At 43.7% G+C, this 16487-nt stretch overlaps 1 protein-coding gene across 11 annotated transcripts in view; it reads left to right on the forward strand.

Annotated features, from left to right (window-relative positions):
* ATRX (ATRX chromatin remodeler) overlaps positions 1-12044 on the forward strand; it is an 84200-nt gene extending 72156 nt beyond the window's left edge. For 10 of the 11 annotated variants that reach the window (XM_054839980.1, XM_054839981.1, XM_054839982.1 and 7 more), the window contains 5 exons: positions 5394-5543; positions 6728-6853; positions 7460-7555; positions 8118-8246; positions 9089-12044. In XM_054839980.1, coding sequence (XP_054695955.1) covers positions 5394-5543; positions 6728-6853; positions 7460-7555; positions 8118-8246; positions 9089-9361 — 774 coding nt within the window. In that variant the 3' untranslated portion in view covers positions 9362-12044. Of the gene's footprint in view, positions 1-1067; positions 1146-5393; positions 5544-6727; positions 6854-7459; positions 7556-8117; positions 8247-9088 lie in introns of those variants that run through there. The other variant, XM_054839991.1, reaches the window with a different exon arrangement.
* The last annotated feature ends 4443 nt before the right edge of the window (positions 12045-16487 follow it).

A 16487-nucleotide genomic window follows, 5' to 3' on the forward strand; every position in this document is an offset into this window, starting at 1 on the left:
GGCCTCACAGAATGTGGGAGGCTAGCCACTGACCCCCAAATATTCTTTCCCTTTCTTTGTCCTCCTGAAGTAGTCTTGGTAGCGAGGATGAATCGTGCTGGATGCTGAGTTCCTCAGCTCCTGCAGACATTGGGAGTTGAGAGCTGCAGGTGCGAAGTGTCGTAGGAAGCACGTAACTCCCAATGCATGTTTTTAGCTGGTAGGTATCGGAGAACTCAGTTTCATTTGGTACTTATATTTACTATTTTGATGATTCCACTTTTTAAAAATTATTTTTTGCTGCATTTTTCTTCCCTCTGAAGCACAGGTGACTGGGCTATTTTATTTTCATTTTATCCACAATTAGGTTCTTGCTTTGCACACAAACCTGAGCTAGTCCAGTAGTTGCAGTGACTCCTTCCTTGATTCCTGTGATCTGTTTAATTGAATTATCACTCATGCCTTATTGATAATACCGTATCTTTACCTTTTATGTTTTATATTCTATTCTGTCTTTTTTTTGGTCTATCCAATTCACTAAAATCCTACATAGACAATCAAAAGGAAATATCAGCTGTAGGAAATACTGCAGTGGATGTTATTCTCTAAATTGTGCAAGGTTATTCATTCAGAAAGTTAACTGTTCCTTATTTCAGTGTCATTTTAGCAGAGAATCATGATTTAGCTCTATAATTATAAAACTTTTTAATAATTAAATGAATTTAACAACAGTTTTTAAAAAAAGTTGATTAAAAAGACTACTGATGCGCTTGCGAAAACATTTTATCACAGTATCGATTAATTGCATGGCATTTAGAGATTAAAATTTTCTTTAAGATCACGTTGCGTGATATTCCGATGCTTTGTTCCTGGGAAGTTCAGCGCACCCGGCCTCGCAGCTGGAAACAAAGGCCACTAAAACTTCACCTGCATTAGTCTTCCATCATTGAACTGTCTACCCCTTGCTTACAAAGCCTGAGCTGTTCCTTTATAATTACCAGCAAAGCAAAATAGGTATTTAGGCTAAAAGAAGGCTTTAGTTCTGCCTTTTACAGGTTTTGTGTGTAATTGTCTCTCTTTGTCTTCAGGCCTCTCTTACATCTTCAAAGCATAGTCCCTTGAACAATGATACCACTGTGTAATTTCACTGTTGCGCAGACAGTAAGGTAAGGGATTACCTCTGTAATCCGTAGCGTTGGTGTGAAACGCACAGGAAAAACAAGTAAATAGACTGGAAATGTCGAGCAGAGATACAGCTGGGCTCGGAAGGAACAGATTCCTCAGAATATGGGTACAAAGATGTTTGAAAATACTCATTTTTAGAATTGACCCCTTCCAAGCATGCTTTTTAGAGAGAATTCTGAATAGGAATTAGGCAAAATGTTTTTCATCTTTTCCTCCACCGTCTAAGCACGAATGTGGAAAAACCTGGAGGGATAATAGGTTTTGTGCTGGATGTCTGTGAAGTCAGAGAACTTCTTGAGTTCAGTGACACCCCACAGTAAGAAGGTTCTTTAGATAGGCAGCCAGGAATCGGGTATGTTGAGAAGGAGCTGAGCGTTAGGGGCATTCTTGTAACTCCTAGTTTTAACACACTTTTCAACAACTTTGATGTAAGAAAAAAAAAAAATTGAGGTTTCATTCTTTTCCTTTTAATGGGTCAGAAGAATTCATTCTATATTGTTTTAAAAGTTAGAATTAAAGCCTACTTTAATTAAGAATTAAATACTACTTGATTTTTAAAACATATCCTTGAGAATTTTGTTTTTGCAACAACCTAAGTTTCAGTCAAAGACCAGTTTTCTTACAAAGTGTTGTTAAGGGGAGAGGAAGACGTTGAATGTTGCTATTTTATATAAAAGTCCTACAGCAAATGTGCAGTATGTAGTTTTCCTGGAAGTTTATCAGAGTTTCATGTCAAGTTTTAATTTTAGCAGCAGTTTTCTGCCCTTTGTGGTCTGAACGAGACCTTCAGGTTGCCGAGGAACGCTGAGGAGCCAACGCGTACGGTTCTCAGGGGAAAATGCCCATTGCACTACAACCGTAACTTCATAGTGCCCTTACCCCTCGGAAACAGCTTCTACGTCTTGAACAATGTAAATACTGGGGTTTAACAGAATATTTTTTTTTTTTTTATCGTGGGTGGTGTTCACCTGAATTATTAAATTAGTCTTAACTTGCACTGCTTGATTTCATTCATCCGCTATCCCTGCAGAGTTGAAAAGGGCTACTTAGAAATTCAGTCCCAAAAAGGTGTAAGAGGTATCCTAAGACGGAGTAATCACTCAAATTTGCTGTATTTAAGTATAGAAATAACGACTGTATATAGGCCGTGAGCTTTATGCAAATGTAGTGACTCATTACCTGACAGACTAAAGGCATAAGCAGGTTTTGTTACTATTTCTGTAGAGCAGCAATTCAAAAGGAAAAGCCGGTGTAAAGTGAGAAAATTGTTCAATGCATTATGATTGGAGTTCGGGTGTTACATTTTACTTCGCTCTGAATTTAACAGTGGACCTAGAGTCTTTTTTTAAATCAATGTGATTTATGACTCGGCTATTGTTTGGGGTTTTTTTTTTAAGGTAGGTTCTCACAGACTCACCACTCAGCTCCCGCAGGTTTGTATACCGGGGTAGACTTGGCTGATGCGTAGCTAACGGGGAAAAAGGGTTTTTTTCCCCACAAATACTGATAGCGGGTGATAAGCGCAATACTTGTGGTTTACCTTGGCCCGTGCGATACGTATTTCAGAGCAGTGCACGTGGGGTAGGAGCTGGGCAAAGACGAAACGGGGGGGCACGGTTTGTCCCTCGGAGCTGGCACTATTGCACCCTTATTGCACGCTTATTCTTCCCCAGATCAGCGTGTTCGGTGGATTAGAGTCGCAGTCACATTTTTATGTGAAATGAAAACTTGGCTCAGTTGAGGTCGTGTAATGCAGATTGGAAAAGCAGATTAAAATAATAGTTCAGATTCGGTTGGATATAGTATATCATTATTTTATACTACCTCAGGACGTAGCCAGGGCATGTGTTTTACTGTAGTTCTGTACTAGGGGACAATTTTGTGAATTTTGGAAGGGTGTTGATCTCAGAATCAGAAGAATTTGCTGCTTATTTAAATTTATTTTTATTGTTAACTTTGGTATTAAATGTTCAATTGGTTGAGAAAAACTTGTTTATGAATTACAACATCACTCACATTCCTTCATGGAAGATTTCCTTTCTAATACATTTATCCCTTCATAGCATTTAATTTCCATTGGATTATAAAAAGACAAACCTTTTTTTAAAATTGAAAACCTTTTTTTCAGTGTCTTTATCACCAGGATTTTATCTTAAAGCTTATAAACCAATTGATAATCATTGTTCTATCAACAAGCTAAACAAAAAGGAATATTTACTCTGACGATTTTTTGTTTGTAAGGTGAATTTTTTTTTCATTGTAAAATTAAACGAACGAAATGGCAGTACCTTCCATATCCTGGTTTTCAAATCTCCATCATTAAAGTTAATGCAAAATAAAGTTTAGACAAAGAAAAGCAAACACACAGTTGGATGTAATTTAAACCACATTTTGAAGACTGTGTTGGCTAAGTGAGTGTGGATTATATTCCAGTATTGTTTTCAATAATAGTGTTACCATGGAAATTAATGCATATGCATGTCCAGGAACCCTCCACACACTGATGTACAGCTATGGTACGCTGAGAGCGCTTTAATTGTGTTAGCTTACTTTTGTAATACCTTCTCCGCTGCTTCACCCACTTCCTCTAGATGTTTTCATCACATCCCATTATCGCATCCCTTTTTGCTCTCTGCCTCCTCTCCCACCACCCCAAAAATACCATTGTTGGTTCCTTCTGCCCGTTCATCGTTCAGATATTACACTGAATATTTTGTTGAGGAGCTGGCAAAGAAAGCATTGATTCAAATTTAGGGAGACCAGATAGCAGAAGGGTGAAACAAAGACCAGCTTATATAATTGGTTAACATAATTGAGTTTTAAACACACACAAACGACTTTCTGTAGCCGTTGTGACAAAACCACAGGTCAGGACTTCCACGTGCAGTTCCCGGTGCTGTTGCAAAAATCTGTTTTCTTGCGGGCACGAGCCATTCCCTCCAATCGTCGTTCTGTCCAGGTTGTAAAATGTCTGAGTAGGACAGTTGATACTCCTGGTTGTACAAATGCGTAACAGAGTAAGGGTGTGATGTGGAGTGGGTCTGCAGGTATTCATGTCATTCTACTGCAAAAAGTACGGTCAGTATATTCACTGTAATTCATTTCAGGAGCGGTCCAAAAGCTCAGTGAGAGAAAGGGTTTGTATTATCAGTCTTGGACTGAATGCTGAGGTATATTGGAGCTTTCTGCATTCGGCAAGTGCATTAAAAAAAAATCCCAAACGTGTCCAATAATTATCTCCATAAGGGGACTCCTGCAGTGCAGCACGAGCAGTTCGCAGTAGTCCTACAGAGTGTGTTTTTCTTCATCCTTTGCAGCGTTACCTTTATTTTAACAAAAAGAGGTGTCATCATTGGAAAACTGTGGAGACTGGAATGTTGACTAGTTTTACTTTATCTAGGAGATACTCAACATGCTGGTAACTCTGCATTTCCGAAAAAACTAATAGGACTTACGTATAATTTTATGTATTAGAAATCTTAGACTGAATGCTGCGGTATATTGGAGCTTCCTTTTATTTTTATATGTATACACACACACATATATATCTGGTTTCTTATATATGTATATAAAATGTTAGTATGCCTGTGAACAAAACCTTCACGATAGTTTGCCATTATAAAGGACGCTGTAAATATTTCGGTTAACCTTAAAAGCAGTTAAGCACTCGGGGTGTTGTGGAATGTAGAGGTCTAGATTGCAACCCGCTGATCAAATCCGGTTCGCAGCAGTGATTTCACCTTCCTTAGTCCAGATGGGTGGGGGACTGTTGATCAGCTTTAAGAAAGGAACCTTTTCTCTCGAATGCTGATGGACCAAAGTACTACTTAGTGTTTTAAATGCAGTAGAGGTGCTCTTTATATATTATAGATGCAGATTATTGATAGGTCCTCTCAGGTATCCAGCCTAAGCAAAGGAAAAACCATTGAGCACATTCCATTCTTTTTAGGTTCTTAAACTGCATTTACTGTTGTGGAATCTGAGCACATTCCTGTGGTTCATTAAGCGATTGGACTGTCATCTCTGAAAACAGATTGTTAATCCATTTCCCTCCCTCTGAGGAAGACTGTACTTGTAAATTATTTTTTTTTTAATTTTCTTTCGCCGTGAAGCACTCTGGGCTGCTAGTTCTGAAATTGGGTCAAAGCAGTAAGTTAGGCATGCACAAAGTGTAAATATAGTAGAGCTACTGAGTGACTGCTCGGTTTATCGTCTCTTTATTTGAACAGGATACAATCCTGGCAGAATTGCTTCAAATCAATAAAGAGTATATAGTTGGGTATCACGAACATGATTCACTCCTGGACCATAAGGAGGAAGAGGAACTCACTGAAGAAGAAAGGAAGGCAGCATGGGCAGAATATGAAGCAGAAAAGAAGGTAAAGCTGTCTAATCAGGTTTACATATATCAAAATAACCTTTCCAGATTTCAGTACCACTTACCTTTTCATTTTCTTATAGGCCAAGAAATGGATATGGAAAGCAAATTTTGACATCCAAAAAACAGAGATACCGTGTCTTGTTTGCTCTTTTGATGCTGGTCTTTTGTGTGTATTTTCTTTGTTACTTTCATTTAGAAGTTACTTCTTCCTTTTACACAAACATTTTTTTTTTCCAATTTCATAATGAAACTCAGCTGATGTCCTGTGTAATACCTCTCTTTTACCATTTGAGGGAAATTTCTAGCTCCATTAAAGGTATACGATTGATTTCAGAATTTTTTGTCACAATCCCACAAACATAAGCATCTGCCAGAAAGGGCCTAAAAGCTTACTTTTTTTCTCCTGTTATTCCTTGTGTCTTGTTTACTTGATATTTAAGCAGGTGGTAAAATGAAGACAACTGTAAATTTGCTACAGGTTTGGGATTTTTTTTTTTTTACTGTAAAAAGAATATGATATCTTGGTGCAACTGGAGTCGTAATAGCAGAAAATTCCTAGAAAGGCAAAGTTTGGCGTTCAGATCTGATCAGTAATCTGAAAGTACAAAAAGTGGCTGTATAAATTGCCACCGATCATCTTGAGTGAAGAAACGACAAATGAAATGGAGTATTGGGTGAAGGTTTTGTGAGGGAGAAGAAATAGGAAGATACAATACAGGAAGCACTGAAATTCATCTATAAGAAGTTCATATAGGAGATGAGCTTTTTATTCCTGCTAATAAATTTTGCCTTTCATTTCTTCAAAATTTGATTAGTCGGGTCAAACTCAATGTTAAGTAGTGGGTTTGCAATATAAAAAATGCCTCTTAAACAACTGAAGATATACTAATAAGCCTTGGTCATGTTTTTTTTTTGTTAGTATACCAAATAATTGTAATTAAGCTAAACTCCCATATTACTCAAGACTAGAAGTTAGGCTCCTCTGTGATTAAAATGTCCTTTTGAATGGAGGCTTGGAAAGGATTTTCAGTTTACTGCGATAGGATAGCCTGCCTGCGTCACGCACAGTGCTTGCCGTCTTCTCAAAGGGTTGGTTTCTCTGCGTACGGTATTTCATGGGTTATAAAAGACCATGAATTATCAGAGTTCTTCAAATATAAATGCATTTTTTGTGTTTTTAAGGGCTTGACTATGCGTTTCAACATGCCAGCTGGGACCAATATGCTTCCCACAAATTTCAACTCTCAAACACCGTATATTCCTTTCAATTTGGGTGCTCTGTCAGCAATGAGTAATCAACAGCTGGAGGTAAGTAGCAATCCAAGCCCGTGTTGCTGTAAGCACACGTGCATTTTTCTGTCACAAATAATGGTGAATGCCATTCTTAAATATCTTGCGATGCCTACTAGTGTCTGGTGAGGAGTCTGTGCTAAAGAATTTTAAACCTCTAACAAAGTGTGCAAATCAGGGGGACCTGTGTGGATTTACACACCTGAGGAATAATACACAATATATGCCAGTATTCTGCTAAAATAGGTGATTTAGCATAATAGATAATATTTGGAGCACATAGTCGAAACTCCAATGTCATCAAAGTCAGTATCGCAGAAAATTTGCCTGGGTAGAAATGTAGCACTCCTGCGATGATCTGAAAACCTTGGGGTACAAAAATAGGGTTTTTTTTAAAATACCGTCCACTGTACAATTGGGCAGATTTAGTCGTGCTGTTCAATTACTCTGTGCTGAAATTCAGTTGTGCGGAAGCTTAGACTCACCGGCTTGTGCAAATTGAGAGAAAAAATAATTAAACCCTAGGTACACAAGGCAAAGATGGAAGAAAACTGATAAAAGGTTGGCAAAGAAATGTGTTCTTTGCATCTGTACTTCATAATTCATTTTCTGATGTTTTCTCAGGACCTTATTAATCAGGGAAGAGAGAAAGTTGCGGAAGCAACCAACAGTGTAACTGCAGCAAGAATTCAGCCCCTTGAAGACATCATTTCAACCATAGTGAGTGAAATGGATAACTGTAGGTTAGATCAGGAGATGGGAAGAGTTTAAATGTTATCAGGCCAAGAAATTACTATTACCTATGGTCATTCAGCTAATTCATTGGATTATTAATGAATATAATTTCCAGTTTGTATTGACCTTTATCCCTGCAGTAGCCTTTGATGGTATCTAGATAACATAGAGCCTTAGAGGACTGGCACTTTAGATCATAATTACTTGCTGTGCTCTGAAAATGCTGATTTTCTACAAATGAGAATAATTATACACCAATAAGATGTATTTCCTATATCTTGTCCTTATCTATCTGTCTGTCTGTCTGTCATTTCTCACTTGCTCCCAATAGTCTAGAGGTCTATTACCTTAATTAGCAGTTAGAGGCGCTAAGTCCTCATAGTTCCAATTCTGGTGAAGTATAATTTTGCATTCCCTGGAAATTGGGCTGCGTTTTACCTCTTGATGCGACTCTGAACATAATGCAAGACCTCAGTTACCATTACGCTTCTGTTAAAATGGCTAGTGCCAAAAGGTTTTATTTTGGGGTTTTTTTTTTCCTTTTCAGTGGAAAGAAAACGTAAACCTCACAGAGAGCCAAGTACAGGCCCTGGCGCTGAGCAGACAGGCGAGCCAGGAGCTTGATGTCAAGCGCCGAGAAGCCATCTATAACGATGTCCTTGCTAAACAACAGATGGTAAAAACTCTAATATTTATTTGATCAGCTGTTTGATCCCATGTTTGAACTTGGATGTTAAGTATAGACTTGGGGTGCGTGTGCATAAAATAGAAGTATATGTATAGGTGCGTAAATATCCACTTACAGAACGGGTGTTTCAGTGGGTCAGGTATTTGCTGGCATTGCGTAACGGTGATGTGTGACGTAACGTCAGGAGATGGTGACTTCTGCAGCGTGGTGGAGTGCGGTGCTCAGCCCCATCGAAGGAGACTCCACAAGAAGTTCATTTAAAAAAATACTTGCCAGATTTTTCTGTTGAAGTAGTTTGCTTGAAGGTCGTGAGGCTTAAAGAGAAATCCGATTCCCAGAGCTCAGAAAAGAACTGACAAAACACACATCTTGGAGAGTGTCGGTAATGGTTTTTTAGCGTTATTTTGCAAAATCTGAAAGTTGCCCAGATTACGTCAATGGGAAGAGTTTTCTCTTGGGCAAACAAACGTTTAGTGACATTCCACATGCAGGACTTTCAAAGGGAAGAGAAACGGTACCTGACAAATAATGTTGTAACTTATACCTGGGAATAATTTCATAGTAGAGTGTGTGTTGCCGTGGCAACTTACCTAAATGCTGCATGCAATCCAATAGGCAAGTCGTTAAGAGAAGGGAGCCCGAAGTGGTGTTACTAAATGGTTTCTACAGCAATCTGCTCGTGAATACCATCACATTAGTGATGGTGATAACAATGGTGCTTTTTTCCTTCGGCCGTGCTCTCCCTAACAAATTGATTTTAACTCTGAACTTGATACTTGCAGCACCGAGCTGGGTCACGCACTTACGACAGCTCTGCTTTCCCTCCACAGTTGATCAGTTGTGTTCAGAGGATACTTATGAACAGACGACTCCAGCAGCAGTACAATCAGCAGCAACAGCAGCAGATGTCTTACCAGCAAGCCGCAATGAGTCATCTCATGATGCCAAAGCCTCCAAATTTAATCATGAATCCTTCCAGCTACCAACAGATAGATATGAGAGGAATGTATCAGTCAGTGTCCGGTGGTATGCAGCCACCACCGTTACAACGAGCGCCACCCCCAATGAGAGGCAAAAATCCAGGGCCTTCCCAAGGGAAATAAATGTGATTTTGCACTAAAAGCCTAAGGGATTGTTAAAATCAGAGAAAGAACTTTTTATTTTTTTAGGAATCAATGGCTTAACAGAACTCAACTGTAAAAAAAATAAAAAAAATAAAAAAAAATAAAATTAATTAATAAATAGTTTGGTTGGTCCCCTTAAATGCCATGTTCCATATTAGTGTTTCAGCTTTGTTTAAATAGGACATAATGTTTTCCCTGTCGTCAGTGATGTTGCCTAGAATCTTCTTACATATGTTGAGTACAGGAGATAACAAGTTGTTTTCAGTGAAAACAAGTCCTCCCGTAACAGTAGCATCTCCACAGGTTTCCTGTCTAAACTTCTACGCTTGCTCTTAGTAGCTGCGGCGCTGTCATCGAATGTGAGAAGCTTAGGAAAGCCTGCAGGTGTGTGTCAGTATACCACATGTGAATTGTAAACAGCTGAGTTCTTGATTAGAGTTGATTCCTCAAATTACGGAATACTTTTCCGCTTACCCATTTCTTTATATTAGTGGGAATATTGTAACAGAAATAGTCTGGTTTCCTTTTGACTGAGGTCTGGACTCGTACTCTATCATCTACGCTGAATGAAACATAGGAAATGAAAATACTCTCTGATACAGAATTGAGTGCAATACTCTTAGATACTACTGCTCTGAAACTTCTGAGTCATGCAGTTATATAGAAACTGTGTACACAGCCTTAAATAGTGACTTGGGGAAGGTGATTGCTCTTCCCCAGTCTTTTGCCATTTTTTATGTTTGGTTTGATGTGATGGAATAACAAACGGTGATCTTGGAGTTGGAGATGTTTTTCCTTCACACGCTAATTTCCTCTATGCGGAGTCCAATACAAAGCACATTTCTGTTAACTCCTTAATGCTGGTGCTACTGTCTTTTCCCGTTCCCGACAATGGGAGACGGGCCAAGAAACTGAAATTCCTGGTATTTGGGGGGTTAAAACAGTGATGGTGACCGGGGTCAAACCCTGATCCGTAAACAACTTTAAAGTGGCAGAACTATTGCCGATTTAAAATCGATACGAAGAAAGTGCTGTAGCAACTTCCAGAGCTGCCAGAACAGTGAAATAAGTTTTCCTCTATTAGATGAAAGTTTTGGTTATGCACTCCTCCCCGATCCCTTCCGGTTGTGTGAAAACGTGACTTAGTACACAAAGAGGTTGATTTTTATTTTTTATTATTTTTCCGTAGACCACAGAGAAATTTCTGGTTTGTTATGTATTGTTAGCACTCTCTTTACCCACACTTTTTGTGCTTGTGAAGATCTAATTAAATACAAATAGGGCTTTTCTTTGAATATAGTTTGGTTGATTCTTCTGCCCCTCAAAAAAATAAATAAAGTTTAGAACGTGGGGGTAGAGGTGAGCGACAGGAACATTTGAGGCAACGGTGCATCGGCCGCCGAGAACTCCGGAGAAACGAGCGGACGGAGGCGTTTGCTCCAGCCGTTGCCGGACTCTTCCGACTTGCTGACGTGAACTAAAATTGTTTTGGTTTCTGGAAAGTTTCTTGCAGGAGTTTGAGTTCTCACCCTGAACCGGACAAGTGAGTTTTGCATCTGAATATGCGAAGCTTACGCGCTGTTTCGTTTTGTGATTGAAACTTGGTTTGTGATCCGAACGGAGTTTGTTTGATCTGTTGGAAAACCAGCTGACAAGTCGCTGTCTTGGACTCTTTTATGACAAGATGCCACAAAAGAACCTCAGTATGTTCCAGTGCTTTGCCAGCTCTACAATTAAATTTAATTTGGGGGGAGGGGAGCAGAGAGAGACGTATTCACACTAGAAGAAACAAAATGTGACTTTGAGACAAACGTTTGAAGGCAAATGTACTCTGGGCAACTCTCACCGGTATTCCTACGTGTCACGAATGAGAGAGATTCTTTCTACCAAACCTGGGAATGTTCAGTGGAGTTTTACAGTAACTCAAAGACTTAAATGTGGAAGTTTTAGGCAACATTTAAAGGCACATTTTTTTTCATTCTGGACAAAACTATGGATAACAGAAGACTAATGCATAAGAAGAAATCCCAGATAAGCATTGAAATAAAACTTGGACCACTTTGCATACATGTTTCTCACTCGACATTTTAGCTGCATAACAATGTGCTTTGAGTATAACATCAAGCTTTAACAAATATTTAAGGACAACATACATCAATAAGATAATAAAAGGCTCATTTTTATATTTGTTTTAGATGTTTTAACTAGATGAAATGGCTTAAGACGACGAATAAAAATGTTGCTTGTAATACAGTTTTGCCTGCTAAATTCTCCACATTTTGTAACCTGTTTATTCCTTTGGATGTAAAGCGTTTTTGCTTAGTATTGTGATATTGTATATGTTTTGTCCCAGTTGTATAGTAATGTTTCAGTCCATCAACCAGCTTTGGCTGCTGAAATCATACAGCTGTGAAGACTTGCCTTTGTTTCTATTAGATGGCTTTTCAGTTCTGTATTAAATATCTTAAGTACTATAGAAAAGGTGTCACCTCTTCCTATAAGGCTGTTTTGTAATATATATAAGGACTGGAAATGTGTTTTTAAAGAGAAGAAGCATTCAAGTATGACGATATACTATCTGTGTTTTCACCATTCAAAGTGCTGTTTAGTAGTTGAAACTTAGCCTATTTAATATCTCATTTAATAAAGTGACCAAAATACATCACCGTGCCTTGTGCTACATTCGCAATAGAGCGTTAACCCCGCAGCGACGCGGGCTGAGGACGCATCTTTTGAGAGCTGTGCTCTGAGTTTAAGCTGTCTGAGGGTCGGGTGTTTTCCTGCAGTGAGGTTACTGCATCCCGTTCCTGGATGTAGCCGTGAATGACATTTTGGGAAAATTAGTTGTGGTCCGGGTTCTCAAATGATAGGAATTATGAAAAGCTGCTGCAGCCAATCTGTTAAAAATGAAGAGCGAGTTATCGCCCAGCTGTGAGGAATTGTTGAGTGAGGTGAAGTTCTACTCGGTCGAATGAGAATAACCTACTTGCACGTGTTAACCTCAGCGTTGTACTTCTCTCTTTCGCAGCTACTAAATCCCACCTGATGGGCAAAACCCCCCTTTCCTACACCAAAAAACCATGTGACGTTGTGTTTTAAATCTGCCCCTACGCGCGTTCGCTGTGCTTGAAGGGGTTTTTTGTGGCTCCCGGCCGGTGCTGCGGCCGCGTTACTGCCCCGGGGGGGTATGGCGGGGCTTGGCGGTAGCTGAGAAGGGGCAGGTGCTGTGGAAATGGTGTCTGGTGTGAAAATCAAATTGTGCTGTAAAGGGGCAGCGTGGGCAGCGTGGGTTTGGATGTCCCTGTAAGTTAAAAACTTTGCTCAAGGGCAGCGGGAGGCTCATGCGTGTGGCGGAGGCCGCATCAGGTCAAGCAAAAACAGTTTTGGAGTTGGATACATTTTCAACCTTGCTGGAAAGACAAAGGTCCTCAACATTCCCAGCTGGAGACGTTTGGGAAAATGCTGGTGGTGTAAGCACGCAGGGGCTGAGCTTCCCTTCCTAGACCTGCTCGGGTGTTGGAATAACCCCGTGTGCACCCTCTGCGCTGTAGAACGTCCCCCGGAGCTGCGTCCCAGCGTAGAGCCCCAGCAGGACCCCCCACCCGTGTCTTTGGTAGAGCTGTGCCGCTGTGGAAGGCCCAGAGCGAGCCGTGGCCTCGGAGATGGTTTGGGCCTCGGAGGCGTGCACGGACCTTCCGCCAGCGCTGGCAGGCCGGGCGCCCCGGAGGAGCTCCCGGGATGGGTGGTTCATCCTCCTGCCCGCGGCCCTGGGTCACCTCCATGCGTGAAGACGTTTGTCATCTGGTCGCGGCTCCTGGACCTGCAGCGCCTGGTGAGGACCTGGGGGAGGAGGTGGTGGCCGAAGGAGGGTGTTGGGGAAGGGCTGAGGCCTGAAATGGGGACGCTGCCCTGGGGACGCTGCCCTGGAGAAGGGCTGGGGGGGCTGGGGTCAGCCCTTGGGGCTGTGCTCGGCCGCTCTTGAGGTCTGATCTCAAACGCCGCCTTGGCTTTCTGTTCAACGACTGGCGCGCACAGAAGCGGTTTGAGGCGCTGAATGTGAAATGGTAATTGGTGCCTGGGGCCTTAACCAAAGCCGAATCCAGTGACAACGGCTACTTTTATAATTCAACTGCCCAAAGCACGTTTCTCACCTCCGCAGACTCTTGCCGATGGCTGTTAGCAGCAGCGCAGATGGACACGTGCGCTTGCTGCGTCTCGCGTGGTGATCTGCCACGCTCTGTCACGGGCATCTTGGTGCTAAATTCTTCCTGGTACGGTGAGGAAAGAGCCCGAGACTCCTCGGTGGAGTCAGCTTTGCAGGTCTCTTACTCAAACCCAGCCAGCGCAGGTACGAGACTGCGTCCTTGGGATTTTCCATTATGAGAAGTTAACACCTCCGAAGCAGTTACTTGCTTTGGAAAAAAAATAATCTTATGCTCCCTATCGCATGACTTAGTCCTCTTGGTTTAAGTTCCTCCCTGCAATTCCACTTGATGCTGCTGTCTGGGCCGCTGGCCGTGCGTGGATCACGGGCCCCGGTGCTGGGTTTGGTGTTTGTTCTCCCTTCCTGACCGCAGGCGTGTTTTGTCTTTACCTCAAAAGCAGGATCAGGGTCGGCGTTTGTGCAGCCTCAGCCTCAGAAAGCGCTTTTCCCATGGCGCTGCCTGCTGCGTCCCACCCCCGGCCCAGGAGCTGAGCTCTGAGCTCTGCGCCTGCGTTTCTGGCCGCGTCTCCATCTTCGATGGCTGCCCCGGGCGCACCTGGAGAAGCAGCACATCCCGCCTGCGTTGCACGTTTGCCCGTGAATTCCGTTCAGCACGGGCCCCCGCCGCGCCGTCTCCCATCCAAGCGGTTTTCCAGCAAAGCCTCGGTGCTGTTTTGTTCTCCTAAGAGCAGAGAAATTATTTACCCGCATCTGCTGGTTAATAAATGATCTGAGATATCAGGTATATACGTCAAATATCGCCCTCGGTCTATTGTATGTCCTGTGGCTTAGGTGGAGCACTCGGTAACCTCGCTTTATTTCCTCGCAGCACCTTTGTCGTTATAAAGCTTTCTGGACTGAGCTGACGCCAGACTGCAGACCGCTCCCCCCGCCGGGATAGTCGGTGTTTCAGCCAAACCCCCGAGAACGAGTTGAGTCCAACTGCTGGGTTGCGGGAGAGGACATCACCCTTTGGATGAGGTACCCCGGGGTCATCCTCTGCCACCAGCGCTGTCCCGAGGGGTGCGATGTCTTTGTCTCACCACCAAGAATTTCAGCCCTTCTTCTCCTTCGAGGATGCTCCATCCCTGGGTGCCCTTTTGGGAACATCTCAACCGCGGTCCAGCAGCTGTGACGCATCTCTCTGGATGTACTGCCAGGTGGGGCGGCCCCTAACCAGAAGAGCACCATCCTGCCTTTCGGCGCTGAGGTTCTGGACTCCCTTGGCAGTTTTGGGCTCTCCATCACGTTCTCCAGGGGGGGTAAGTCTCTGGGGCCTCCACTCGTTGCCCCCCCCCCCCCCCCCCCCCGAGAAAGGACCCCTGAGCTGCGTGTCCCACCCAGGAGAGCTCCCCGCCGGCAGCGGGCTCTCCGCGGGGACGTCCCTGAGGCCACGCATGCATTGCCGCTTGTAGGTCTGTCTGCTGGCCCCCTCCGAGACCGTCCCTGTGCCTCGGATCACGCACCAAAGCTGGGGGGACGAGCGCTTTTGCTGCGTTTGCGCTGTGCTCGGCGCCACGCTGGCCTCACGCAGAGGGTTTCCCTCCGTGTCCGCACCCCTCCATAGCGAGACTCGAGCAATCACCCATCTCCTTCCACCGACCTCCTCCCTCCTGCTCTGCACAGCTCTTCCCGGGATAACGTTTCCCTTCCGGCGTGCCCACCCCTCTCGGGTGGAAGCAGAAGGGCTGAAAGCGGTGCCTTTGGTCCTGTTTACTGTCGTGTTTTCAGACCCTCGGCTTTTGGTGTGTAAAACAGCACCGGGGGTGACGGGCGCAGCGGGGTTTCTGCGGGACTGTGGGTGCCCCCACACCAGCCACCGTTACCTTCCCTTTGGGGGAGCTTTCTCAGCTGGCCGGCGTTAACTCTGAAATGATACGAGCCGATCCCAAACATACGTTGGTGTTTCCTTTTGCTAACTTAGGGGAGAGTCTCTCGGGTTGAAGCATCGCAAACGTATTTTCCTCTAAAACTTTCCCGGCAGGAGCGGACGCACCTCGGCCGAGGCCCCGTACGCTGCCCGGGCTGCGGGGTCCGTCTGCCAGCCCTGTAAAAGCCTCCGAGCCGAAGGAGCAGTCGGCGGTTCCAGCTGGCTTTTGCCCGGCAGCGCGTGGGGTAACAGCCGGACGAGGGGGCAGCCCGCTCTGCCGCGGGGACGGGACAGAGAGGGGAGCGTGTCCGCGTGAAAACACCCACTGCATCGCCGGCTGCTCCCCTGTGCCGCTCAAAATGCAGCCAGAGCCCGCAGTTGTTAATTCTGCTGGTACTAAGCTCCCAGGCCAGTCATCGCTCGTATCTTTAAGTATTTTGTTGAACCAGAACCAGTAAATTCCCGCTGCAAGCAACCGTTGGGGTGGGATTTAGCACCGCTGAATTCCCCCTTTAGAGAGTGTCCTGCGTGGGAGACGACGCCAGCCTTTACAAAGGGGATTCCAGTAAATTCTTTGTGGGTTTTGTTGTTTGCAAGTATTGTTTTTTTGAACCCGGATCCTGAGAAGGTGTTTTACACCGTCCCTCGCACCCGTGCGTCCCTTCGCAGCAGGAGGTTCTGCCGAGGCAGCTCTTCGATTCGGGTATTGGACAGACGAGTCCATCACCTTGGGCCAAATCAGGTCCCTTTCCAGTCGGTGCAGAACGTACTTGGCATTGCTGAGAAGGTTTTGACCTTCATTCTGAAGAAGAGGAGCAGGATCTTAACAGCTAGATTTATCTTCAAGCGCCATGGGAAGCCCCGGCTAGTGGGAGGCAGGATCATCCCGGGGCACAGAGCGAAGCTCGAAGTCTGAGGGATTTCCCAAAGGACCAAAGGACACTTTGGGACACTTCATGAGCGATCGTGCTCCCAACGTGGTGGCTGAGGATGAGATGTGACTCAGGGGAAGAAGATAAATAAACACTTTT

Source organism: Grus americana, chromosome 12, assembly GCF_028858705.1.
Source record: "Grus americana isolate bGruAme1 chromosome 12, bGruAme1.mat, whole genome shotgun sequence".
In the NCBI taxonomy this organism is placed as follows: Eukaryota; Metazoa; Chordata; class Aves; order Gruiformes; family Gruidae; genus Grus; species Grus americana.